At 47.6% G+C, this 27,309-nt stretch overlaps 1 protein-coding gene across 1 annotated transcript; it reads left to right on the top strand.

Annotated features, from left to right (window-relative positions):
- Positions 1-10,960: 10,960 nt before the first annotated feature.
- Positions 10,961-17,775, top strand: CRABP1 (cellular retinoic acid binding protein 1). Its single transcript, XM_004480387.4, has 4 exons — positions 10,961-11,129; positions 11,625-11,803; positions 13,780-13,893; positions 17,476-17,775. The coding sequence occupies exons 1-4, from the start codon at positions 11,060-11,062 to the stop codon at positions 17,524-17,526; spliced, it is 414 nt and encodes a 137-aa protein (XP_004480444.1). The 5' UTR covers positions 10,961-11,059; the 3' UTR covers positions 17,527-17,775.
- The last annotated feature ends 9,534 nt before the right edge of the window (positions 17,776-27,309 follow it).

Raw genomic sequence — 27,309 nt, 5'->3', positions numbered from 1 at the left:
ACTTTCCCATTTTAACACTAAAAGTCCCAGGAACCCCTCAGTTCTAGGCACACTGGGATAGTTGGTCAGCTTACCTGGGAGAGTCGCACGCAGACACGCCAAGTCACACCCACAGAGCCCACAGACACGCAGGCAGGCAGACGCCCCCTCGCCTCACCCCAGAGAACAGATTCACACGCACACACCCATATACACACACACAAAGGCCGACACATGCGCCAGAGCAAAAGAAACACTGAAACTTAAAGCATTAAAACAAACAAATGCCAAGCAAATTTTAGAAAGAACGAAAGCAGCCCGCTGAATGTGGGCTCATGTGATATGGTCCTTGCTTTGATGTTAAAAATGTGCTGGGCGGCGGGGAGGGAAGCGGATGTGGCTCGACACATAGAGCATCTGCCTACCATATAGAAGGTCTAAGGGTTCGATACCTAGGGCCTCCTGGTTCATGTGGTGAGCTGGCCCACACGCAGTGCTATTGCACACAAGGAGTGCTGGCCCACACAGGGATGCCCCCACGAAAGGGAGACCCCCACGCAAGGAGTGGCCCCTGCTCAAAGAGAGTTGCCCTGAGCAAAACCACAGCCCGCCCAGGAGTGCTGCCACACACACACAGAGAGCTGATGCAGCAAGATGACGCAACAAAAAAGTGACACAGATCCCAATGCTGACTGATGAGAATACAAGAGGACACAGAAGAACACACAGCAAATGGACACAGAGAGCAGACAACTGGGGGATGGGGGAGAGAAATAAATAATTCCTTTTTTTAAAAAAAATGTGCTGGGGGGAATGAGCAGACTGTGGCAGGGGCTTCATAGCCAGAGACATCCTTCTTTGCAAGGACAACTTCTCCAACCCCATTCTTCCTGTTCATATAGTTGTTCTCAGCCAAGTCCACAGGGGAGTGTTGTGAATATGACTCTGTCTGTCCAGGTTGCTGATAACACTGTCCATCCTCCCAGGGGATGAAGCACCAGATACAGGGCCGGGCACCCAGGACATCATGCTCCATACGTTAGAGATATAGTAACACAGGTCTGCAATCCCTTTCCTGAAATTTTGAAATCCAAAAGATTCTGAAAACTAAAAGCTTTTTTTCCAAATTTATCAGGAATGGAAGTGAGACTTATTCTTTGTTTAATTCCATATGACTATTCCTGCATTTCTCTGTGGGGACATTAAGGTGTTTGATTATGGGGTATCCTATTAATTTAGAAAATGTGCAAAGTTCAGAATTCTGAAACACATCTGGCCCCAAGTTATTCAAATAAGGAAGAGAGGACCTGTGCATATGTGAGCACGCACATTCAGGTAAATGATGCGTGCAGGGCTAACGGAGGTACCACCCGCAATAGTACACAAAGCATGGGCATCTGTCTAGCCCAGGCCCTGCCCTCGACAAGGTGCATTCACCTATGTTATCTCATGTGACCCTCACGAGCCAGGTGAGGCACACAGGTCTCATTACCCGCCCCCCACCCCCACCCTGATTCCCAGATCCAGAACCAAGGCTTGGATCCCTTGAGTGCCTGGGCCAAGGTTACACAGCTGGTTAAGGAGGATGGGGATCCCAAACCTTGGTTACCAGGACTCCAGAGCCCATATTTTCCCCCTCCACTCCCTTGCCCCCTGCTGTCTCAACTGTTCAGTGAAAACATAGAAGGGCATCGATGGAAGTAAAAGGGGAATGACTTCAACCTCAAATCCAGCAGATGAGCCCCGAAGGGTAAAGCCCCAGCAAAGGGTCACGTTGGCTAATGTCTGCAGCACAGGGGGAGGATTAGCAAACACGGGAACAGGGTCCCACCTAGACCGCTTCTCACGACCCTTGCTGGTTTCCTAGAAGGAATGGGTTCTGTTGGCCTTTGCTAGAATCATCTGGGCCTCTGAGTTAGATGCAGCTTTTTGCCTTTCCCTAAGTTCATCAGAATCATCTTCAATTTTACAACAGGGACCCAATGTCAACCCAGCTGTTTCAGACCATGACCCCTCCAAATGACACATAAGGGCTAGGGTTTTCACGCCCCACAGGACAGACCACAGATTTTGAGCAACAAAGTATTCCAGAGGGAGACCCAGACACCCACCCACCCACTAGTCTGGTTCTACCAAGAATAGTCATGGAGTCTTTGGTAAGCCACTTAGCGTCTTTGGACTTTAGGCACAAGCTCCAAGTCCCCTCCAGCACTAAAATGCCACAGTTCAAAGGACTAGAGACTTTCTCAGACTCATCTGAATGGGATTCTGGCCATGCTTTTCACCATAGCCTGGGTCTTTGGGGGGCTCTGCCTGGTCATCCTGCTCCCAGCTCTTGTTTTGCTTCTTGCTAGAAAAGGGGGGGTCATGTAAATACTTAGAGGACTGACAGTTCCCAAATTTGTCTGTGCATTACACTCACCCTTGGAGCTTCTTAAATTCTGATGCCCAGGCCACACCCTAGACTAACTGCTTTAGCACCGTGGAGTGGGGGAGGGGTGACCCTACAGTAACAATTTTTAAAACTCCCCAGGTTATTCCAATGTGTAATCAAGTTTAAGAACCAGGGCCACTCAAACTTTAATGTGATACAAATCATCTGGGGATCTTGTTAAACTGCAGCAGGCCTGGGGTGGGGCCTCAGAGTCTACAGTTGGTCCACCAAGCACAAGGCCCAGTCAATCAGGACATCCCTTCTAGCTCAGATAATCTACAGTGCTTATTCCCTTTTTTCCAAGGATTGATTGTGTTTTTCCAGTTTCAGACCCAGCCACCAAGGTAGAGACCTGCTGCCAGCCCGCCAACCAGAGCCACTAGGTACTTCCATCTCTTCTGCAGCTCCTAAGTGAACCGGGTTACACTGGGGCAGCCTCTGAGACCTCTGCATTACCGTGGGTGGACATGCAGGGCAACAAGGCAGAGTCTCCACCAACAACTCCCACAGGGTCCAGGAAAGGGTGGGAAATGAGGCAAAGGGCACAGGGAGCATGAGGTGTGGGGAGGAGGCTCAGAGGGAGTGCCCCACCTAGCACTCACACCTGACTTGCTGAGGGGTGCTATACAGGAAGGTCGCCTCTGTTGCCAGATCATTTGAATTTTTAAGATAAGCCAGGAATCTGGGTTTAAAGTAAAATCTTATTTTTAAATGTCGACCGTTTATTCCTTTTTTTTTTTTTTAAAGGTTTATTTATTTACTTATTTCTCTCCCCTTCCCCCCAACCCCCACCCCCCCCCCCACCGCCCTGGTTGTCTGTTCTCTGTGTCTATTGTTCCATCTACTTCTTTGTCTGCTTTTGTTGTTGTGAACCGCCTGGGAATCTGTGTTTCTTTTTGTTGTGTCATCTTGTTGTGTCAGCTCTCCATGTGTGCAGCGCCATTCCTGGGCAGGCTGCATTTTCTTTCGCACTGGGCGGCTCTCCTTATGGGGTGCACTCCTTGTGCGTGGGGCTCCCCTATGCAGGGGACACCCCTGCGTGGCACAGCACTCCTTGCTCGCATCAGCACTGCACATAGGCCAGCTCCACAGGGTCAAGGAGGCCCGGGGTTTGAACCGCGGACCTCCCATGTGGTAGCGGACGCCCTAACCACTGGGCCAAGTCCGCTTCCCCGTTTGTTCCATTTTAAAGAAACATGGTGTGCACCTTGTACAGTGCATCTGCGGGCAGTATCTGCTCTTGGGCTGCCCACCTTCCATGCCCAGTAGCAGTAATGCCTGGTGGCAGGCTGCAGCTCCCTCCAGCAGGTGTGACCACTCTCAGGGCCCTCCCTGCTGCCCTACAGGCTGGTTCTCAGCCCTCAGGCCACTCTCCCACTGCACACTAGGATCTGGACAACCTCAGTTGCTTACATCCCCCTGATGTTCAAGACGTCAGATCTGTATTCTTGCTCTTTTCTCTGTCTTAAATGTGTACCTGGCAAACTCTAAGTCTTAAAGCTTTGGCTTAAGGGTTGCTCCTTCTCTGAAGCCTTCCTGGACTGTCCCCAGCACAGTCATTCCCTCCTTCCCGCTCCTAAACTTCTCAGAAAGCTCCTATGTCATTGTGCCTGCATAAGACGACTAGTAGGGCTTGTTTACTGCTGTTTTCCCTCTTTCCCCCCACTGTTATCCTGGAGGTTGGGAACCAGCCTCATTTATCAGCTCTCAGGAGGCTCAGGCCTTGGATTGAGATGATCATGGATTCAAATCCTGGCTCTGCCTAGTACTCCTTTGTGACCTTGGACAAGTCATTTCACCTCTGAGTCTTGATTTCTAAATCTATAAAATGGATATAATAACAATACAAACCCCTTGGGGTTATTTTAAGGATTACATGAAATGATGGGTGCAAATTATTTAGCATAGTACTTTAGTAAATGAGTAGTAAGTGCTCCATTAATATCTGGTGAATGAGTGAACCAATCACTCAAAGGTAGAAGCCAGAGCTCCCATTTGAGCTGGTAGACAGGCCAGGGGTGAGCTGAGCAAAGATCCTGATGGCCAACAGCTGTACCGTCCTTTGTCTGTTCTCACATTTGTTAATTCCTTTCACCTTCTGAGGCCGGCAGAATTGACATTTTCATTTTCCCTTCACAGGGGAGGCAACTGAGGCTCCCTGTGGCTGTGACTTGCTCCAAGCTCTGTGGAGATCCAGGATGAAAGCCCAGGTCGATAGAGGTACGGACCTGCCATGCCTTGTGCTCCTAGCTCTAGATTCAGGCTGCCTTGGCTGCAGTGTTCCAACGATCAGACATCCCAGGGTCCAGAGATCTCCTATGAGCCCAGCATCCCTGGGCCTGGCAGGCAGGAGGTGAGGACACACCCTGCCCACTGTGTGAGCTGGGGCCAGGCACCCCCTGGGACCTCTAGGTCCTCATCTGTACCAGAAGCCAGCAGAGAGGGATGGGAAGAGCATGGATCTGGGGCCAGCCCACCAGGGTTCACCTCTAGCTCTGTTTCTTACTCGCACTTTAGAGACTGGGTGTGGCACCGCATCTCTTGTGCTTCTGTTTCCTCATCCATGCTTAAACCTTCCTCATAGGAGAGTGGTAAAGAAGGCGTGAATGAACACCCAAGAAACACTACTGTGCCTGGCACATAGTAAAAGCTCACTAAATGCTACCTATTTGCATTTATTCTATTATAGGACTCTGTGAGCTCCAGGACCACTTCAGCTCTGATGCTGTCTGCCTTCTGACTCCTAGTCCAGGGCTCCTTCCACTCCATTAACCTAGAAGAAACCCACTCAGCAGGGCAAGTATGACCCAACCCCATTCTTCCCCAGGAGCCCAGCTCCTCTTTGTCCTGTTCTGCTGACGCCTGGATTGTCCAGGGTATAGTGGCCTCAGTCTCTGCTACTCAAAGCTGCCCTGAAGACCCCTGCTGGGACCCTCTTCCCAGTCCCTAGCTTTCAGGGATTGAACTCTGACCCCCATTCTTCCTGCATGAATTTGGCCTGCCTAAGGGCATGGGGGCCAGGCCAGAGGGCCCCTGGGGGGCTGAGGCTCCGACATGCTTCCAAGCAAAATTTGCAAAGCTCAGCAGAAATGCTCAGAACAGACACAAGTCAGTGGCCAGGGAGAAGCAGGCAACAGGGTCTGTGAAGACAGGAGCCAAAGTCAAGGCTGCTAGTCAGAGAACAAAGGGGTTTTGGAGAGAGGGCCCAGGTCCAAGCTCCTTGCCCCTGAGAAATCTAGATCAGGAGAGGAAATACCATGAGTTGGCCATACCCCATAACAATTGCAGCCAGCTGAGGAGGCCTTTGTGTGTGTGTGTGTTTTGGGGGGGGAGGGCATGGCCTAGACTCTGGGATCCCTGAATCCTAAGATTACGCCACTTGGCTCAAAGAGGAGCCTCTTCTACAGAGAGCTCCTTGCAGATTTGCCCCACTTTGGAGCTGTAAGGGCCTCAGAACCCAGCTCAGCCCTGTTTTCCCCCCACGGCTATTTCCCCAAGTCTGCCTGTTGAAATCCTGTTAACCCTTCAGAGCCCCACTGGCTTAATGCCATCTTCTCTGGGAAGCTCTTTGGACTCCCTAGAAGTTAGAAGCCCTCCTCAGGCTCTCAAATTTCTTCCCCTTGCCTCCTTCATAGCACCTACCTCATTGTCCCAAACTTTATCTTGGTACATCTGTTTTCCCTACCAGCCTGTGAGTTCCTGGGCCATGCCCTTGCACCCCCAAACCTTGAGCACTTCAGCCCTGTGACTGGCACACAGCACAAAAATGTTGAGTGCTCCAGAGATTCAAAGATCATCTTTTCCAGCCAAAACAATAAGGGGACTCTGAGTGTAAGTGCATGTGTAGGTGAGTGTGCACCACACACAAGGCACTCTGGGAATGTGCTAGAATCTCACAAATTTAATATTAACTGACAATTGTGTAGCTGTGTTCAGCCAAGGAGCCTCTTCTCCCTACATGCCAGTGTCAGTTGGCTGAGGAAAGTCTGACCGCCCATCCTCTTGCCCACCACCTCCCCACCCCATGAGGGCACTGTCAAGCTTCCAAGTTCTGTGCCACCAGAATTCCATTTGGAACTCAGGCCTATGATTTGCCTTCTACTTTCCCATCCAAGCTCCACTCTGAAACCTAAAGTTCCCCTACCCCTTAAATACAGACATTGCAGTGATCCACATTCTCCCACATCTTCATCCCAAACCGGCCTCTCTCTCTGTCCCTGGAGCCCCTGTACTATGGCAAACTGACTCCCACTGACTCCTAGAGTCCTTCCAGAATGCTGCCTCCTGTTATTTTACTGCATTTCACACTCTAAATAGTTCCCCATGTATGTCCCCATGAACCTCAAAGCTATTATGTCCAAAGGGGAGCTGAGCATCCTTCCTATGAAATTATGTCTACCGCTATGCAGGTTGGTGGCCTCGGCTTCCATGCCACCTCCAAGCTAGAAGCCCAAACACACATATTTCTCCTTTTCCTCCAACATCCAGTCAGTCACTGCATCCTACTGATTTTACTTTCTAAATAGTTCTCAAATCCAGTACCTCTTTAAGCTTAAACCCTATTTATCTCTTGGCTGAACCATTGCAGTGAACTCCTTGTTGGTTTCAATGCCTCAGCTCTTAATCTTTTTCAGTTCATCCCATACAGAGATGGTTCTTTTTAAAATGCAATCTGACCAGGTCACTTTTCTCCTTAATACCTTTCAAGGTTTGTTGAGAGGGAGAGGAGAGAGGAGGGAAAGAGAGGTAATATGGGTAGGTAGATGGATAACTTTCAGGGTTGGCAAAAGGAATGAGAAAATGCATACCCTCATATATGTACAATGACACAATAAGTACAGTCTTTTTGGAAGAAAATTTTGGCAGCATCTAATAAAAAATAAAATGCATGTTTTTAAAAAAGCAAACAAACAACCTTTCATGGCTCTGCCTGAGCTTTTGGTGGGGTTATGCAAGTGGGTTCTGTAGAACAGCAGTCCCATAGGATACTCTACAGATCACAGATGTAGGGTTGAATAATTTTGTGAAATGCTACACACCAAATACCCCTCTTCAAGACTCATAATACACAAGTGCATCCTAAAGATAGCTTCACCACCATCCTAATCGCTGACCGTGTGCACTATCCCACCAGCTTCCCAGCATGCAGGGACCTCCAGGTCTGCGAGTCTCTCTGTTTTCTCCCCACCTACTAAGCTCCACCCTGGCTTCTTCCTTCACTCTCCTGTCCAGACCCCCTCGTCCTTCACTACGTCCCTTTCTTACCACCACTCTCAGTTCTTTAACCATCTGGTCCTGTTCTCCATCTCTCAGCATCCGTTCATACAGCCATCATTTTGTTCCCTATACTTTGGTGTCTGCAAGCTGCTGGAGAAAAGCATATTCCACTGTAATGGCGGGAGTCTGACTTCCCGGGGGCCCTGTGGGGGTGCCTGTCATCCTTTCTGTGCATCCCATGTCACCTCTTCCATTCCCAGAAGGTGCTCTTCCAAGCTCTAACCATAGTTTACCTCAGAACCTTCCCCTCATTCTCTGCAGAAGACCCCGTCTCTTACTCCTACATAACCCGGGGACTCCCTTAACTTCTCCTTCCCTTACCTCCTGCCTCTGGTCAAGGCAGATACCTCCACCAGGGCTCTGGGTCTCTTTCTCTCCCACCTCTCCCACCTTTGTCCATCTCCTCTTTCTCCTGCACCCTTTATCTTTCTTTTAGTCTCTGCCTTCAGCCTATAAATGAGAATTACCTGGAAAACTTTCCAAATGTTCCAAATTTTCCATTTTTCTGGGCCATAATCCTGACTTCCTGAATCCAAATCTCCAGGGCTGAGGCCTGGGAATCTGAATTTCTAGAAAAGGTCCCCCAGGTCTCTGTGATGCCTGGCCCGAATCCCAGATAGGTATTAAGGAACTACTGTTTCTAGCCCATCCCCTTCTCCCCATCTCCACTGCCAACATCACCACTGTTCCCCTAGCCAAGGCAACAGCCTCCTCCCAGTGCTCCCTGGCCATGAATTTCTCTCCTCCAGTCCATTCTTCACACTGCAGCAGTGGCAGCTTCAAACACAATGCAATGGGCCCAAGGCTGATGTCTGCTTCAAACTCTTCTGTGTGCCTACCCCAACCCTTGCCCTCAGGACAAATCCCCTACACAGGCCTTTGCCCTTGGTGGAGTGACTTCTGCTCACTTCCTCGGTCTCATCCCCTGCCTTCTCCTCTTCAGACTATGCACTCCAGCCATCCTGAAGGACATATGGTCCCCCAAATACACAGTCCTGTTTTACAAATCCTGTCTTTGTTTTTCTGAGGGTATTCCTCCACTCCTTTAGCCCATCCAGACCCACTCTTATGGCTAAAACAAGGCTGGGCAAAATGCCTGCCTTTCAGACACTATTAGCCCACGTTGTGATCACAGATTTTCTAGGTTTCTCCCCCAGTTAAACAGTGAACTCTCAAGATAGAACCTGAATCTATCTCGCCCCATTACCCCATTGCCCATCCTCTCTAGTCCTTTACCATCACTCCCTCTCCTGTACCTCCCTCGTTCACTCCTACGCCCGTGGCCCACATAGTGCCTTTGCTGGAAGACCTGCCAGTCTCCTTCATGCCTTGTGCATAGCCCCCTGTGATCCTCATGGGTTTTCCCTGGCCTAAACTGTGGTACTGCCTCCCGACCGCTGTCCTTCAGCTCTCTGCCCTGCCCTTCCCCAACCTTTGCCTTAAGATGACTGAAGCCCAAGTGGGACCCCTTGTTGGGGAGGTAAATTGTTGGACTGGGGGGCAGAGGAGCAGGCAGAGGCTTTCACTAGCTGGATAGGACCCCTGCTTTGATCCTCACTGTAGAGACAACAGCCCCTCTGTGAAGTGGGTTTGATTCTTTGTAGTTCCCATCTTCTGACCACTAACCCCTTCCCGCCCCAAACAACCACACACACACACACACAGATCTAGTACTTAATTTGTAGATACCAGTGCAAAATGAAAAACAAGGTCCCTAGTTAAAGAATCATTAAGAATTTCAAGACGGCAACAGCAGAGGACTGAAGCAACCACCAGATCCCTTGAAGAACCCGCCCTGTGGGATTGCACAGGTTGCACATCCATAAAGCAGGCTCCACCCACACCCCTTCCCAGCTTCTTCCTCTCTTCTCCCTCAGCTGCTTTCTTAAACAGCTCCTCTGGGCCTCAGGGCAGGAGGCCAGCCCCAGCCCCCTCCAGAAATCCAGGGCCCAATCAGGGAGCACTCAGCACAGATTGCCGGGGGGCCCCTCCAGGGGCCTTCATCCCACACACTTCCCCTGGGCTCCTTCTCAAATCAATGTGTAATTATTGAGCCCCACCTGGCTGAGCCTGAGGAAGAGAGGACCCTGTTGATAAGGACTCAATCACCGCCCTCCAGGGGTTCCCTTTCAGACCTGAGCAAGAGCAGAACCAAACAAGGATACTGTGGGCTCAGAAAAGAATAATCACAGTTGATTAGGAAAATGAATTTCACATAAGAGATGGCATAAAGATGGGTCTTGATGAATGGGAAAGATCTTATTAACCTGAGGATGAAAAGCGCATTCCAAGGAAGGGCACAGCATGGGTAAAGGCTTAGACCTGAGAACACGCATGACTGGTTGTAGAATCCTGCCTTGTGCAGTTTGGCTGAAGCATAACGATGGTGGAATAGTGGAAAGAGGCTGGAAGAGGTCTACTGTGAAGAGGTGTAAGAGCCCAGTGGAAGGTTTGTATTCCCTTGGAGGATTCACTGAGGAAGTCTCGAGGTAGTGCATATTTGGGAGCAAAGAAAGAAGAGGCTTCCTCTACTTGGGCCTCCCAGCCTGACCACAGAATGCCAAGTCCCACTTCTCTGCACAGCAGACTGCACCTGCCCTGGGTCCTAGAGGTCCATCCCTCAGACCGGCAGTCTGTCCAGAGCTACCGACAAAGAGGAGGCGGCCTGGGCCCCCTGTTGCCCTTCCACCACGACTGAGGACACACAATCTCGCGCGATCCTGGCCTGCGTTCCGGTGCAGCAGTGCCCAGGACAGTGCTGGCGGGGCTTGGGACTTTCCCGCCACTCGCTCCCGTTGGTCCTGGGGTGTGTAGCGGGAGGCAGAATAGGATCTCGGACAGGGAGAAGAAGGATCCTGTGGGGCACACCCAGATAACACGACTAGTGTGGGGAGAGAACGGCTCCCGTCCCCTGATGGCCCCCAGTGCCCACTTACTTTTAACTTTTTATTGATATTTTCAATATATATTCACCAGTTTCAAGTTATCCACTCCTGGCCAATCTTATCTAAGTCTCTCCCACCACCCACTTTAATGCAAGCTGTAGGGGGCTCACGGGCAGGGCGCCCCCCGCTGTCCGGTTGTAGGGGAGTGGGTGGATGCCAGCTTGCACCTTGGGAGTCTGGAGAGTGAGAGGCGGGATGGGGGCACAGTCGGGCGGGGAGCTGGGCTCACACTGGGTAGGGGCCGCGGGGGGCGGGGCCGGCGGGGCGGGGCCGGGCAGGGGCGGGAAGGGGGGTTGCTCGCCTGGTGACTTGAGGCGAGCGGGGCTGGGCGCAGAGCGCCAGTCTCCGCCTTGCAGCTCGGAGTGTACCCGCTGCACTGCAGCTGTCGGTCCCTGCCGCCCGCCTTTCCGCTGCCGCCACCACCATGCCCAACTTTGCCGGCACCTGGAAGATGCGCAGCAGTGAGAATTTCGACGAGCTTCTCAAGGCACTGGGTAAGACCCGGCGCCGCGGCCGGGAGCGGGTGGCGTTGCGGATCAGCCCCAGGTAGGAGGGAGCCCTCGGGCGATAGTTGAGGGCGACCTCTTAGGCTCATCTTGTCTTGGAGAGACGAGTGGATCCCGGGACCCACGCGTCCAGCGAGCAAATGTTTGCTGGATGCTGGGTGCCTTTCCCGACGGTTCGGCCTTTATCTCGTGATGGATCACTGTGAGGAGAGATGACCAGAGTCTAAGGAGGGTCGAAGACATCAAATTTTGGGAATCGGTTTGAGACCAGACCCTGCACTAACTCAGTCAGGGAAAGCTACTTAATTTGTCCGGGCTTCAGTTCTCATCTTGAAAACCAGGATGAGGGCAGGGGGGAAGAGGTGGTCAAATTTAAGGTCCTTATCTATGGTCAGAGGGTTTGCGAAGGTCCGTGCAGGTGCAACGGGCGGGCGGCGAAGCCCTGTAACCCGAGCCCGCGGCGCACCCGCCTGTTCGGCGCAGGTGTGAACGCCATGCTGAGGAAGGTGGCGGTGGCGGCTGCGTCCAAGCCGCACGTCGAGATCCGCCAGGACGGGGATCAATTCTACATAAAGACGTCCACCACGGTGCGCACCACCGAGATCAACTTCAAGGTCGGAGAAGGCTTCGAGGAGGAAACAGTGGATGGACGCAAGTGCAGGGTGAGACCCCAGAGCTCGGGCGGGTTTCCCGGGTCCCCGCTCCCTGCCCACTGCCGGCTGCATCCCCTGCGCCTCTGCTGCAGCTGGGCAAACCTGTAAGTCTTCCTTTGCAGCCTGTAATACGCTTCCCTTGCAGGGCGTGTGCATGGGCTGCTGCAGAGAGGGTTTGTGCTACCGGGTTGCCCTGGGCTCGGGAGAAAGCCTTGCCCCCCTTTCCTTTCCAGCCCTATCCCTAAGCCGTCTCCCGAGGTTCTAGCAGCTGAGCTCAAAGCGCGGGCTTCGGGTTGCACCGCATTCCCAGGCCGGGCTTGTGCAGCACTTTGTGGCGTCCTCCGCGGGAGAAGGAGGTTGGAGCGGCCGCGGGGTTCCCGGACCACGCAGCTGCCGAGTTTCCTGTCGCAGGTGGAGGAAAGTTCCCGAGTCCCGACTCCCAGGTTCCCGGGCCTCCGGGGAACTCTTTGGATCCAGTTTCAGCAGTCCCCAAGGCCCCGGAAGCCTCTCGCCGCCCGCCCTCTGCCTTGTTCCTAAAGGAACGCCGAAATCCTTCCAAAATCTAGGGAGATTCTGCCCGGGGAAATGGACCAAGCCCTGTCTCTTAGTCCTTAATGGCAAGAGTTTTGTATTTATCTGAACATCGGCCCCAGGAATGAGTGAGTGGACTGAAACAAGGGGTTTGTACGTTCCTTTTTTGGCATGGGCAAGAATTGGGTTTGGTGGAGCCCTGGAATAGGCTGGAGGGTTGATTGCTCCTGTATTTTTAGGACAGATGGAAAAATAATCGCTTCTGCTACCACCTATTTGAAAAGTGACAGAATGTCTCCTTCCATTTCCTCAATACTTAAAAAAAAAGTAATAGCATTCCAGAGAGTGTGAAATTGTTTCTCTCACCTTTCCTGAGTGGTGCCTGTCTGATCTACGGACTTGGAATTTTTGAGGACCCTGGGCTTGGAAGAGGGATTCAGAGACAAAGCCCCCAAGAGCATGATGACCCGTGCAGCAATATTTGTCATGTGTCGTTCCCCAACCCCCCCCCATCCCCCCCAGATTTGGCATAGCCAATTTGCAAAAATAGAAGAGCAGGACTGAATGGTGAGAGCAGAGGGCTGGAAGTCTAAGGGAGAAGACTTGGCAACAGGCGGGTCTTAATTTGAAGATGTCCAACAGTGACTACTGCCAAGGAGGGCAACGCTTATAAAAAAGCAAAGTTTCACGGGATAGCTGGGAGAGTAAGGCTGTATTTAGCCACCCCAACACCCTGCATAGTGGACATCTCCCATGTCCACATTCGTTATTGGGCATAAGCAGGCCAGCTAGCTATACAGGGCTTTACAGACACTGCAGAAACCTGTAGGAAATCCCTTCTGTCTCCCACAACTACCAACATGAAAACCCTTTGGACTGGATTGATATTTTTTCCCCCTGGAAGAATATAACCTGGAAAGCGGCAGCATTTTTATCCTCAGAGCCAAAGACACCCAGGTTTATCAGAGCAATGTCTGATGAGGGCAAACAGAAAGGAAGGCGTTTTCCCAAAATCCATGCAGGGAAGAGCACTCCTGATCTGCCAACTGGATGTGGTTATAAACATGGTGTCAACTGTTCTAAAATGTGTGGTTCTAATGGGAAGTTCTTTGCCTTTAAAATCCAAATCACTCGAAGGTGCAGTCCATTTTGATTTAAATACGAACCATTGTGCCCTTTAAATTTTATTCCTAGAGGTGTAAACCATGCCTAAGGCTTTACTGCTTTGGAGAATGTGTGTGTGTTTATACAAGGTATATTTATAACCTGTAAAATCTGTGACCAGTGCTCTGGATTTGGATTTTATAAGGCTCAGCAGAGAAGATTCTGTACCCTGCTGATAGGGACCATGTGTTGATTCTCTGCACAGCAGTTATTCTCTGGGTCCTCATTGTTGTCTCTGCTCCCGCTGTGGTGACTGTAATTAATGTCACTAATGGTTTTCCTGCCCACAGAGTTTAGCCACTTGGGAGAATGAGAACAAGATCCACTGCACACAAACTCTCCTCGAGGGGGACGGCCCCAAAACCTACTGGACCCGTGAGCTGGCCAATGACGAACTCATCCTGGTGAGAGCCCTTTGATCTGGAAACAAGCCGCCCGTTCCCCGGATGATGCCCACGGTGTGGCAGGTCCTTCCTCGCCCATTCGGGGAGAAATAGCGTTTGCTCTGGGTTAAAATCTGACCAGAAAGCCTGAGATGACAGTTTAAGTCAGCAGAAATTATTGTTAATGGCATTAGAGAGGGAAGGCTCAGAAGGGCAGAGAAGGGTCTAGAGACAAGCTGGAGTATGTCCTGGTAGTGACTTGCTTTAAGCCAGGGGTTCTCAACCTTTTTTGTTCTGTGGACCCCTTTGCCAGTCAGGTGAAAACCACGGACCCCTTACTAAGTCTGTACTATACTGTGTATTATTTAATAAATATATCATACCCGGACCAACACGTCCCCACAAGAATAATGTTCTTTTGAATTTCAATTTAAGTTCACAGATCCCTTGTTAAGACCCCTGCTTTAAGCAGACCTCCCTTCCAGTGAGGCTCAGACTGCTTGGACTTTGTGAGATCCCAGGGTTCACACTGCAGAAGGAATTTTTTTTTCCTTTTTGGTTCCCCATTTTGGGGACTGGGAAAGGTTTCAGAAATTTTAGCATATTACCATTCAGTGCCTTAGAGAAAATTTACCCCCCCACACACACTCCCTGTTCCTCCCCCCCCCCCTCAATTTACAAAGCCGGAGGACTTCGGGGACCCAGGCAAATGCTAATTTGGGAAGGGTCAGGGTAACACAAAGTGGAGGGGTAAGGCCTTTAGAACTGGAGAATGCAAGCTCTACCATAGAAGTATTTAGATTTAAATTTTTTCAAACATCCATGGCCAAACAAAACTTGCCAGAAAGGCCAAGTTAGAATCCCTGGTAATTTAATCACACCCTCGCCCCCATCCTTTTTAGGAATGGGGGGAGATGGAAGTCTGGGAGGAGAGGACCATTTCGATTACTCTCCCTTCGTGTTACAGAACAGACCAAGTTTTCCTTGCAACCACAGACTTAGAGAAGGGAGAAATTGTAGTGGGTAACCAGGAAATTATGCCCTTTGTTCTCCATCAGGCATTTTGTTAATGTTTCTCTGCTTGCCTGACCCATCTCAGTTAATGCCATTGCTGAATGTGCTTGGGAATGTCAAGGTGTGGTAGGAAAGAACTCCCTATGTGACCTGGGCATGGCCCTGCCCTGCCCCCCCTGCTGTAAAATTAAGGGTTGAGCTAAAGTCTGATCCATGAGGTCCCTCCAAGCTCTGAAACTGCATGTTTATTCTGCAAAAAGACCCTTAATTGAGCTGTCTCTATAACCTTAACTGGGGCTGCTTGTTCTCATCTACCTCTTGTCCTTCTCTGGGATGATTTAACACGATTTCTCCTTTCAGAGAGAAAGAACAGGCTTAATTTGCAACCTAGTTAATGCTCTTTCCAGGGAAAAATACTTGATGAGGTTGGCAGAGCAATTTGAGGCTGAGACATGGAAATTTAGAAAACAAAAAGAACATATGGCTCCCCGGTACCAGAGACAGCAAAGGGGGAATGAGGGATGAGTTTAGACTTCTTGAGTGTAGCTAAGGGTTAAGTAGGATCTGTTTGCTCTGTGAGAAAGTGTGTGATTTTATTAATCTCTGTAGTATACAAGCAGCCACAGTCATGGGCCAAATTCTGCTAGGAGGACCTGCCACTTCCAAATCCCAACTCCTCCTCCCTTCACTACAATTCCACCCAAGCATCCTTCCCTGGCCCAGAAAATGTATATATAAGCCTCAAAGGGAGCATTAATTCTTGGCATTAAGGATCTGAAATGTGAGCTTTTGTTTCAAGGGTTATTGTCATTAATAAATCCAATGCTTAGGGAGATGCTGTCTCCATGTAACAAGGCAAATTATTCTAGATAAGTTGAAATAAATTCACCTAGCACCAACAGTAAATTCCCCCAGGCTTCCTTTGAAAACTAAGCATACTCCTTCAGACTACTCTAGAACATTCTGTAGTTTCTTTCGGCAGCCTCTATGAATAGTTTGCAGGCTGAGAAGGCCATTTGAAATGTGGATGGAAATGTGGCAATTTCTTCTCCTATCATGAAGATGTCTGTTGGCCTGGATAAGGTGTCAGATAGTTATAATAGTAACAGCCTGGATAAAAGAGTTGAATCCCCAAACTCTGGCATCCCATCACTACACCACAGCTGTAGATCTCAGAGTTCTGGAAAACTATCATGGTTCTGAGGGCTCTGGACATCTAAGAGGTAGATTTACAGCGCCAGTCCCCCTCTCCCAGTCTCCAGCACAAAGAGTCTCTACATTCCTCACTAACAGGGAAGGAGGGGGGATGGCAAAGGTGTCCAGAGCAGGTACAACTGTATCAGTCTGGTTTGAAAAGAAATGGTGATGACCATCTGCATACTTGATATTCACTAATGACTGTTCCCCAAACGCACGTGGTAGGATGACAGCCTAGCAGATTCTCTGAGAAGCATTCATGACCAACTCAGGACTTCGGGGGTAAGAACCTAAAGAGCCTAGGCCTTGCAAGCTTAAGTCCAATGCTTTTAACTGCTCTTGAGTCTCAGGTCATTTTGAGAATCTGAAAGGTAGGGACTTTCCAGGAGAAAAGTGCACATCTACCAAGAAACATACCCAAATCAGGTCTACAGGCTGCAGAAATTCTGTATTTTGGTTTTGTTTTTTTAACATATGTATTGCTCTCTTTGTTCTAACTGCTTGTGAGAGACCCAGGAGAGCAGCCTGTGAGTAATTGCTAGTTTTTGGAATTGCTGAGACAGCTTATTTATGGGCAGTATCATTTCTGGGCCAGAAAAATAAAAGTCCTCCTCCATCTATGGAATGAAGCCTGCCCTCCGTCCTCTAGTAAAATGTTCAGCTCCACCCTCCCCATAGGAAAAAATAATAATAATAATTGAATTTAGCTGGAGAGGGCCTCTGAGCTTATCTTGTTCCCTTGTACCCCACTCCTCAACTCCCTCCACTCCTCTGCAGGCCAAGAGAGGAAGAAATTTGCCCACATTTACCCAGTTTGTGTGTCGTAGACTAGGTGTGAATGCCAGTGCTGTGCTTTTGCAGCTAAAGGTAATTTTCTGAGCTTTGCAGGTGGTTTAAGTATTACTTATACATTTTAGGTTGGAAGGCAGTTCTACTCCTTCCCCAAAGTAACCCCATCAGGTCGGTCTCCTCTGGACCCTGTGGCTCCAGCCGCCCAAGCCCCTGGCTCTGTTGAAGTCATTTGAAGAGTTACAGAATCACTTCAGAAATATCCAATATGCCTTTTGCCTCCTTTTATGTTTAATTTCAAAACCAAAGGCAGGAAACTATGATTTCTTATATCACAATTCATAGGTTCCAGAAGCAAAGGAAAACTGCATATAATTCTATACTCCAGTTACCTCTCTGCCAACATGGAGCTTAAGGAAGGGGGTCAAAGAAAAAATTTTTTTAAAACCTTAGCGCTTAGCATGAGCACATAGAACAGGAAATTGAATGTCGGTTACAAAGAGTTTTTAACAGGGCAGTAAGTGACCTTATTAACAATATGCTTTAAACATTTTTTGCACAGGCATCTGCACTGATTGGTTTTCCTTTTCTTCTCCTCTGCAGACGTTCGGCGCCGATGACGTGGTCTGCACAAGAATTTATGTTCGGGAGTGAAGGCAGCCGACTTGCCCCACAGCTTTGGGGTGGGACACAGGGTCCCCCAAGGAATATGTCATTGGCCCGAGCTGCTAGTGGACCTCTCCTCCCTCCTTCAACATTAGATGATCTCCTGTTTTCCCCATGACAAAGCTGTAGTGTTTCACCCCGAGGCCTCCGTGCCTCTTGTGTCCCTGGTGCTCTGTAGTTTGGCATTTGCACGGTATCATCATTCATTAAAGTGGTTGGGCGCATGTCATGCCTGTTCCCTTTTGTGGATTGCCTCTTCTGTTCAACAAGGGGCTTATTGTGTCCCTCCTGTCCCCAGCACTGGGCTGTCTGTGTCATGTTTCCAGCACACATCAGTGTCTGCAGACTGGGCTCGCTCAGACTGGATCCAGGTGTGTGTTGGACTTCACAGTGTTGTCATTTTTAAATTGAATTGATATTAGCCACGGTTCCCAGCAGGAAAGAAAGGACATATTCAAAAGGGTTAATTGAAGAGGGTTTGTCATTAAGGGATTATTTATACAAGCTTGGGCTGGAAGAAAAGAACCAGCAAAGGATGATGAGGCACCCAGACAATGTTGGGAACCATTTTCAGCCCTAGACCTGAAGACAGAAGGGAAAGGGAGCACCAGACTTCCTTTTGCAATTGATTGTGGTCACACGACCACCCCTGGCCCAATCACAGCTCGCGGGGTGGTGGGGTGCGGGGAAGGGGAGGAATGGGGCATAATGATTGGCCAGGGGCACAGCCTCTTGGCAGAAGACTAGAGGAAAAACAAACTGGGCACCCATGAAGTATGGTTACTAACACACCCAAGCTGCCTAGAAAACCTTGGGTAAATTATTTGATCACTTTGAGCCTTGCTCTGTAAAATGAGGATAATATAACCCACTTGGCCTGGTTGGTTGGAGATTAAATGTTAGCATATGTAAAATTTTGGGAGCTTTATAGATTCCTTCCTGAACCTCACCAAACCCCAATCCCACTCCTCCCTCTTCTCTGATCTTTTATATCTTCAGGTCCCAGGACCCATCTCCTTTAGGGTGTCTTCTCTATCTCTGCCCTCAGAGGTCAGAGCTCTTTGGCATCTCCCTCACACCAGGCACACAATTACAGCCTGCCTCATGCACACAGGGCTTTCGTTGTGGTCCTGTGTTGTCATACCACATTTCCTAGGTTTCTGTCATATTCTGCCAACCAGTCCGTGGGTCCTTGAGGCCATGAATGACTGCTTACACATCTCTGCAGCTCCACAGGGCTTGGCATATGGAAGGTTCTCTGTAAACATGTGCTGATTATCTGACTGATGGAGAGCCAACATTATTCTAAGAGATCCAAGTGTTTCAGACTGGAAGTCCTCCAAGAAAGGCAGACACGGGGGAGGAAATAGTGGTACCCAATGCAAGTGTCATCCAACAACCCCTCAGGTGGGCATAGCATGCACTATACATATTACATATAATACCTAAAAGGGAGGTGGAGCTGAGATTCTAAGCCCTATCTAAAAGGAAAGTGTGGATAGTTTGGAAAACTCTGCTCTACTGACAAGAAGACTGGGAAGCAACAGACTGGATGGTTGTCTGCTCCAGTGTTTTTCCCAATACCCTCCCCTTACCTGCCTCCCAGAGTAGAGACTGGGAAAGTCAATGCCTATTTTCCCAGAGTGCTTTGTAACCAGAGTTGGCCATGTGACCCAGTTCTGGCCAGTGAGATACAAGGGGACATTGGCTAAGGGATTTCTGGAAAATATTTTTCTTCCTGTAAGAGAGGAGAGCCTGAAGAGAAACTTTTATGCTCTACTTCTTGCCTCTGAATATGGTATAAGATTGTGATGTCTGGAGCTGTTGCAGCCATTTTAAGAGCATCAGGAAAAAGCAAGAGAGTTTCAGAGATGTCAGCCCAGAGTCAGTGAGACAGTGTAGCCACTACCTCTCTTTGGATGCATTGATATGAGATTGAAAAAAAGAAGGAAAAGAAAGCCCTATTTGTTTAAGCCACTTATCAGTGCTTCTGTACTTGCAGTTGAAAATATTCCTAACTGATCCACTAGGGTAATGGAGGCCTGTCTGGCTTTCAGAGTCCTAAAAAGTCTTATCTTCATAGTGACTACCAGTGCCACAGAACTAGAATAAATAATGTCAACATTAAAGAATAAATAATGTCAACATTTTTTAATGGAAGTTAAGACTTCATCCATACTACAGCATTTCTCAATCCCATTCTTACTTCAGCCCCTTCTCACTACCATGACAGCCAACATTTTATAGTCAACGGTAAGGATAGTAGAAATGGAAGTATGGCAAAGCAGGCCTGCAAATGCAGCCTTCACACAGCCAACCTAACCCCACCCACCCCCTTCCGGCAGCATGTGTCCTTTGTGAGAGTAAGGCAGTGATCTTCCTTTCTTCTTGGCACCATTACTCTTAACAGTTCACTAGTGTCAGAAAAGTCCTCAGATCTTGCTTGCATTTTATCTGCCTTCCCCAATGTCCAGCAAATACTGTGCTCTAAGATAATTAAAGAAATGTAGGCTTCTCCTGGGTGAAGAATTAATCTTCACAAAGTCTCCAAAAGGACAGATAAATGCAGGTCAGAGTAGATTTGAAATCCCCCTTGACATTAAACTCTTAAATTGGATGGACAGTTGTGCCTATCTCAACACTATCAGTGCCTCTTCTGTTTAGTATCTGCAACAGTGAAGAGATGGAGGCCCAGATTCACTATTTTAGATGCTTGTCAAGATCAGAAATTCCTTCTCTGGACTGAGATGCCTGTTTTTTTTGTTTTTGTTTTTGTTTTTTTAAGAGGTTCTGGGCATTGAACCTGGGACCTCATACATGCTAAGCAAGTTCTCAACCACTGAGTTACACCAGCTCTGCAAGATGCCCTTTTTAAAAGCTTTTTAAATATAGAAAATTTCAAGCATATATAAAAGTAGAAAGAATAGTAAAATGGACCCCCATGAACCAACCACACAGCTTCAAAAACCATTGTGGCCAATCTTGTTTCATCTATACCACACCCATTCCTAGATTATTTTGAAGCAAATCCCAACCATCTTAAGATTTCATCTGTAAATATTGTAGTATGTGTCTCTAAAAGATTAGGACTCCCTTTAAAAAAACATCAACTACAATACCATTATTACACAATAAAAATTAACTCTATAATATCACCAAATATCCTATCATTATTCAAATTTTTGTGACTACCTCATAATATTTTTTACCTGTTTATTGAAGTCAGGGTTGACATAAGATCCATATTCTGTGCTTGGTTGATAGATCTCCTAAGTCTTTTTTTAAACTTGATGTGAAATTCACATAGATACAATTAGCCATTTTTAAAAAAAGATTTATTATTTTTTATTTATTTCTCCCTCCCCCCGCCCTCCATTCCCCCCATTGTCTGCTCTCTGTGTCCATTCACTGGTATTCTTCTGTGTCTGCTTATATTCTCATGAGGCAGCTCCAGGAACCCATCCTGGGACCTTCCAGAGTGGGAGAGGCAATTACTCTCTTGCGCCGCCTCAACTCCCTGTTCTGCTATGTCTTCTTATTCTCTCTCCTCTGTGTCTCTTTTTGTATCATCTTGCTGCACCAGCTCTCTGCATCGGCCAGCAACCCTGTGCGGGGTGGCTTTCCCATGCTAGGTGGCATTCCCACACAGGGAAGTACTCCTGCACAGGGCGACATTCCCACATGGGCCGGCACTCTGCATGGGCCAACTTGCCCTCACCAGGAGGCCCTGGGCATTGCACCATGGACCTCCTATAAGGTTGAGCCACATCCATTTTCCTAACCATTTTAAAGTATACAATTTACAATTTAGAGTGTATTTAGTGTATTCACAATGTTATGCAACCACCAACTCTAAGTCCGAAACTTCATCATTCCATAAAAATTCTCCATGTTCATTAAGCAATCACTCTTAAGTCTCTTTTAATCTATAAATCACTCCCCCAACTAGTTTTATTTTGTGAATTGAATTTGTTGAAAAAACTGGTTGTTCGCCCTATAAGGTTTCCCAGTCTGGACTTTGTTGACTACATTTCTGTGGTGTCATTTAGCACGTTTCTGTCCCCTGTATTTCTTGTAAATTGATACTTAGCTCTAGAAGTCAGTTAGATTTAGATTCATTTTTTGTTTTTTGTTTTGGCAAGAATACCACATAGATGGTGTGCCGTACTTCCCTTAGGAGGGTCCTCATATCTGGTTTTAACTCCTGCTGCGATGTTAGCAATCATTGACAATCATTGCCCAGATCCATGATTTCATTAGAGATTGAAACTGGGGATACTCTAATCCTATTGTATTATTCAGCCAAAGGGGTGCTGATGCAAAATACCAAAAACCTCTTGGTTTTTATAAAGGGTATTTATTTGGGGTAGAAGCTTACAGTTACCAGGCCATAAAGTGTAAGTTACTTCCCTCACCAAAGTTTACTGTCACATGTTGGAGCAAGATGGCTGCTGACATCTGCCAGGGTTCAGCCTTCCTGGGTTCCTCTCTTCCTGGGGCTCATTTCTCCCGGGCTCAGTTCCTCTGTTTTCTCTACAAGGCCAGCTGTAGACTATCAGGTGACTGGCTCTGTCTCTCTTCCCAGGGTTCAATTCTCTCTGGGCTCAGCTGCTCTTCTCCTCCGTGTGCTTACTTCCCAGGCTCTAGCTCAAAACTCCAACTCTCTTCTCTGCTGTGTAGTTTTCTCTTTGAGTCCCTGCCCCCTACTAACATGGCCCAATCAAAGCCCTAATTATAATTTAATCACCCCCAGGTACAGACCAGTTTACAAACATAATCCAATATCTATTTCTGGAATTCATAAATCACATCAAACAGCTACACCTATCATTCCTTCTTCAAAAAGATATTTCCCCTCATCTATTATTTGTTTACTATGAGGTATAGTTTATAGAGAAAAAACAGAATAAATGCTTGATATTTTCCCTGTATTTACCAGTTTTCAAAGTAATAAATTGGTTCTCCTGGCATCCTTCAAAAGTGATCAATGCATTTTTAAAAATTTTGTGAATGTAATTACAAATTTATGGATTGAAATATATTTGATGTGTTTCAATTCATTGCAACTACTATCCATATTTATGCTAAAATTGTTCCATCTTTGGCCAGTGAGAGCTTCTCCAAAAGGATTTTTGTTTTTTGGGAGGCAGGATCCTAATAATTTTCAGTAACTTTTGTGCCTTTTAAGATGACCAGATACTCCACGTTCATTTTATATGCTTTCTGCTCCCGACTGGAATCAACCATTTCTCTAAGAAGCCCAGTCCTTTTAGGAAAAAACAGTATTTAGAAACAACAATCTGGGTGCCAGGAGAGGAATCTACTTTTTTTTTTTTCCAAAGATTTATTTTTTATATATCTCTCTGCCCCCTGCCCCCCCCCCCGCCCCCGCAGGTTGTCTGCTCTCTGTGTTCATTCGCTGTGTGTTCTGCATCCACTTGCATTATCCAGCAGCACTGGGGAACTGCGTCTCTTTTTTGTTGCGTCATCTTGTTGTGTCAGCTCTGTGTGTGTGCAGCACCACTCCTGGGCGGGCTGCACTTTGTTGTCGTGGGGTGGCTCTCCTTGTGAGGCACACTCCTCGCATGTGGGGCTCCCCTACAATGCGACGCCCCTGCGTGGCATGGCACTCCTTGCATGCCACAGCACTGTGCGTGGGCCAGTTTACCACATGGGTCAGGAGGCCCTGGAGATTGAACCCTGGACCCTCCACATGGTAGATGGATGCTCTATCAGTTGAGCCATGTCCACTTCCCGGAATCTACTTTTGATTCTAAGATACAAGCCAGAGTTTTATGAACCAAGAGGCAGGTAACAGACAAAACTCTATAGTCCTTTCTTCCTTTTGTCTTCTACCCAAAACAATGATAAATGACATTCAAATATTACTAAGCCCTTATTCTGCTCTCTGTGGATGATATCTCTTCCTTTTTATTAAAAAGTCTGAGTACTTTTACCAACCCCCTTGAGGGAAAGGGGTACGTGTGGGAGCAGTAGACTTGGAAACATTTGTCTGCAACTCAGTACCAAACATGGAGGGCAAAAACAGGCAACTGCTTCACAGAAGCTGTGACTTGATCAGCAGTGGTCACTTCCAATCAGACCTCTGTTGACTCATTGGAGGTGGGCACAATGTTCCATTCCTTAGTAAGAATATCAAGCATAATTTCTGGATAAAGAGCAAGTTCTCACAAGGATTCTGCAAGCATTACATATTATACTTGTTACAACTGGGTAATTTATCTTTCTGGGAAAGTTACCTACAGCACTTGAAAAAAATTCACTTAATAAAAAGTAGAGGACAGTCACAATTTTGTAATTCCATTTGTTTCTATAAGAGGGGAAAATTAATTAATTATGGTGTTTGAAGGGGGTTGGGTCTATAAATTGGAATTTCACCAAGGACTCTCAGAATAGTTATACTCAGGGGAAGAGGGATTTCAGAATTCTAGCATAAAAAATTTTGGCCTCAGTAACAATATGTAGGAAAAATGTATTGAGTCATGACCTGTTACGTAGTAGAATATAATGAAAAGGAAAAACTCTGAGAAAGTTTGGGGAAAATCCAGTACTCAGAAATACACAAAACAAACTTAGTGGACTTTTTTTTCTCTTCCCTATTATCAGGAATAGGTTCAGAAACAAAGTTATTAAATCCCTGCCCCCTCCTTCACCACTTTAAAAAAAATAAATGTGGTGGTATAGTTCAGTGCAAAGAGCATGCCAGCAGACCTGAGTTGTAAGTTGTAGTGCTGGAACTTGCTCCGTGACTCTGGCCTGCTCATGTCCCCTCCTTGGGCCCCTGACTGCCTATCTGTACAAGGTGGAGGTTGCCAAATACGGACAAAAGCTGGGTTAGCTTTATATGCTCAACCCAAATTCTATCAACAGGGAAATGGTTAAGGCAACCACAATAAGCAACACCATGGAATTCTCTGCAGCTGTCAAGCACAATGAGGTAGGCATATGTGTACTGATGTGGGAAAATGTCCAAATTATATTGTTTTTATTTAAGTGAGTGGTGAGCTTGTTTAATGGAAAAAACAGTAACTATAAGCTTAGCTCTTCCCAGTAGAAGAAAAAGGCCTGGAGGACACACCAAACCATAGTTTTAAGCGGTGACCATTTTACTCTTAGTATTTCTGTATTGTTGGGATTCATTTATAAAGAGCATGTATTACTCCTGTAATTTAAACAAATTTTAATTTAAACAAAAGAGACTTTGATTCTTTACATTTGGGTTAGAGCCAAGGAATCTGAATTTCTTTGAGCTCTCAGGTAGTTCTGATTGACTGGTAGATGGTCTTCAAGGTCTTTTCTGTTTGACTCATGAATTTGGAAGAAGGAAGAGAAGAACCAAGCAAGAGAAAAGAAGACGGTGAGAAGGAAAATACAATATTGGAATCATATGTAATAATGCTCACCAAGGTTTATGGTTCTCTATGCTTTCCAATGCCTCTTTACATGTGTGAGGTGCATGGCAACCCTCGGACATGGGCAGGGCAGGTATTGTCATTATCCCTATTCTACAGATGTGGACACAGCTTCAGAGAGGTTACATCCTTTGAGCAAATCACCCCGTTTGTAAGTGACAGAGCTGGGATTAGAACCCCAGGCTGTCTGACTCCAGAGCTAATGCTCTTTCCATTTGATCAGGCGGGACCTGAAGTATTTTCCTACTTTGATCATTGAAGATGTGTGTATGGTTTAATGGTATCAAATGGCATCTCACAGAAAAGGAGGGAGGGAGGGAGGAGTCATATCAGCCCCTGACATCTTATGAGGGCTTACTATGTTCCCGACCCTATGCTTAGCACTTTTCACCCTTTAACCGTTATATTACTTCATCACAATAAACCAACCAAGTAGGTACTATTTTCACTTCCATTTTACAGATGGTAAAACTGAGACTCAGAGAGGTTAAGTAACTTACCTAAAGTGACTAAAAGTTGGCCCTGGGATTGAACCCACATCTTTTCACTGAAGGAAAGAGACAGAGAAAGAGAAGAGAAGGGGAAGAAAGTGACAGAGAGGTGGTTACATTTCCCCTGGTCTCCATGGGGCTCCTGTCTCTGAGTTGTCATCACCCCACCTGGCAGGAGCTCCTGGAGGCCTTTCAGAAGGAAGACTCAGCCTTATGCCCAGCCCCAGCCCTGCTGGGCTGCCGGCCAACCTCCCTCCCACATTACATTTCCTTTGCCTACACTGACAGCTATCCAGTTTCACCAAACTCCAAGCTCCCAGATCTGGTTTTAATCAGGAGACAGAGCTGAACCCTAGAGCAATTGCCTGACAGCCTTCATGAGGCCCAGATGGAGCCCAGCCATCCTCTCTTCCCTGTGACCTCCTGGAGAAGGGCCATTGATCTCTGGAGTCCCAGCCTTGGGCTGTGGCTATGTGGGTACACTATTTAAGGTCACTTTCTTAGGGCAGTGTCTCCAAAGCCTGGGTTAGGGGAGATAGAAGATGCACAGTCATTGCCACTCATGGCTGCTCACTGACAACATGCAGGGTTCACATTCCTCTGTAATTGTCTTCTGCAACCACAGCTGGGAGAGAGGCTGGGCAGCCAGGAGAATGGTTCTGGTCTCTTCCTGCCCACAGGGTAGATTTTTCCTACGCATCTTCTCTGGAGGACCTGGGAGGACAGCTGGAACACACCCTGTCCTAGCGTCTTAGGCCAGATGGGGAAACAGACAAGAACCACAACTGGACAACTGGATGACCAGGACAAGGACAGAAGCATAATTCTCTGTGCCCACGGGGGACTCACATTTATCCCTGCCAGTTTATGGGAGGAGGATGCACTTGAACTGGGACTTGAAGAATGTGGAAGGATTTTTCAGGCAGAATTGAAGCAGTGGGGAAAGTGTGGTAGACTTTGCAAGGCCCAGCACATATGCGGCCTTTGTGCGAATTAGAGAAATTCACCCCCACTAGGCAGACACAGAAGGCATCCCATCCTCCCTTTGTGCAGTTTGCAAACTGCAACTGTAGTAGTGGCTCTTAGACTGTGGTCACTAAATTTTGCCTGGCTTTCACATTTTTTTTTCCCCTTCTGACTATAGAACCCCATTTTCTTATAATGAAGTGATTCCATGGTTCCTGTGGGGCTAATCTATAGTCCCCTCCAGGGGAAGGGCCTTAATTCAGTCATGGCCAATCAAATGCCACTTTCCATGGCCATGGTGATTGGTTCTGGGAAGGGCATGTGATCCAAGCTGGGCCAATCAGAACCCTCTTTGGGGCTCCCTCTGGAGTACAGAGAAGCAGTGCTCTCTAGAGACTGGGCTTGCTGCCTGATAGGATTGGTTAAGCCTAGAGAGATGCCAGATCATCTTTGTTAATTTTAGGGAGACTGTCTAAAAATGAAGGCAACACAGAAAAATGTTGTTTCAAGACATGAAAAATTGAGAGAAACAGAATTCTGATATTGTTTAAACCCAGTATACCACCCTGGAACATTCCAGTTACAAGAACCAATAAATTCTCTCTTTTGTTTAATCTAGTCTGAGTTTTTATGCCTACAATTAAAAGGACCAACGATTATGGAAAGAATTGCCGGGATTCAGGCCAACAGACACAGAACCTTTGATTCTTTGAAAAGCCAAACCAAGAAAGCTTTGGCTGGGCCTTGGGGGTTTTGAAATAAGAGTGGGAGATGAGAACAAGAGTGTGGGGACAGGCTGGGCCCCTTTCAAAGCTGTTCCCAGGTGGCATCTCCCTCTGTGTTCACCAAAACCACAGGAACCAGATGGGGCCAGCCCACTG

Source organism: Dasypus novemcinctus, chromosome 3, assembly GCF_030445035.2.
Source record: "Dasypus novemcinctus isolate mDasNov1 chromosome 3, mDasNov1.1.hap2, whole genome shotgun sequence".
Lineage (NCBI taxonomy): Eukaryota > Metazoa > Chordata > Mammalia > Cingulata > Dasypodidae > Dasypus > Dasypus novemcinctus.
This window is presented reverse-complemented; position numbering and strand designations above follow the sequence as displayed.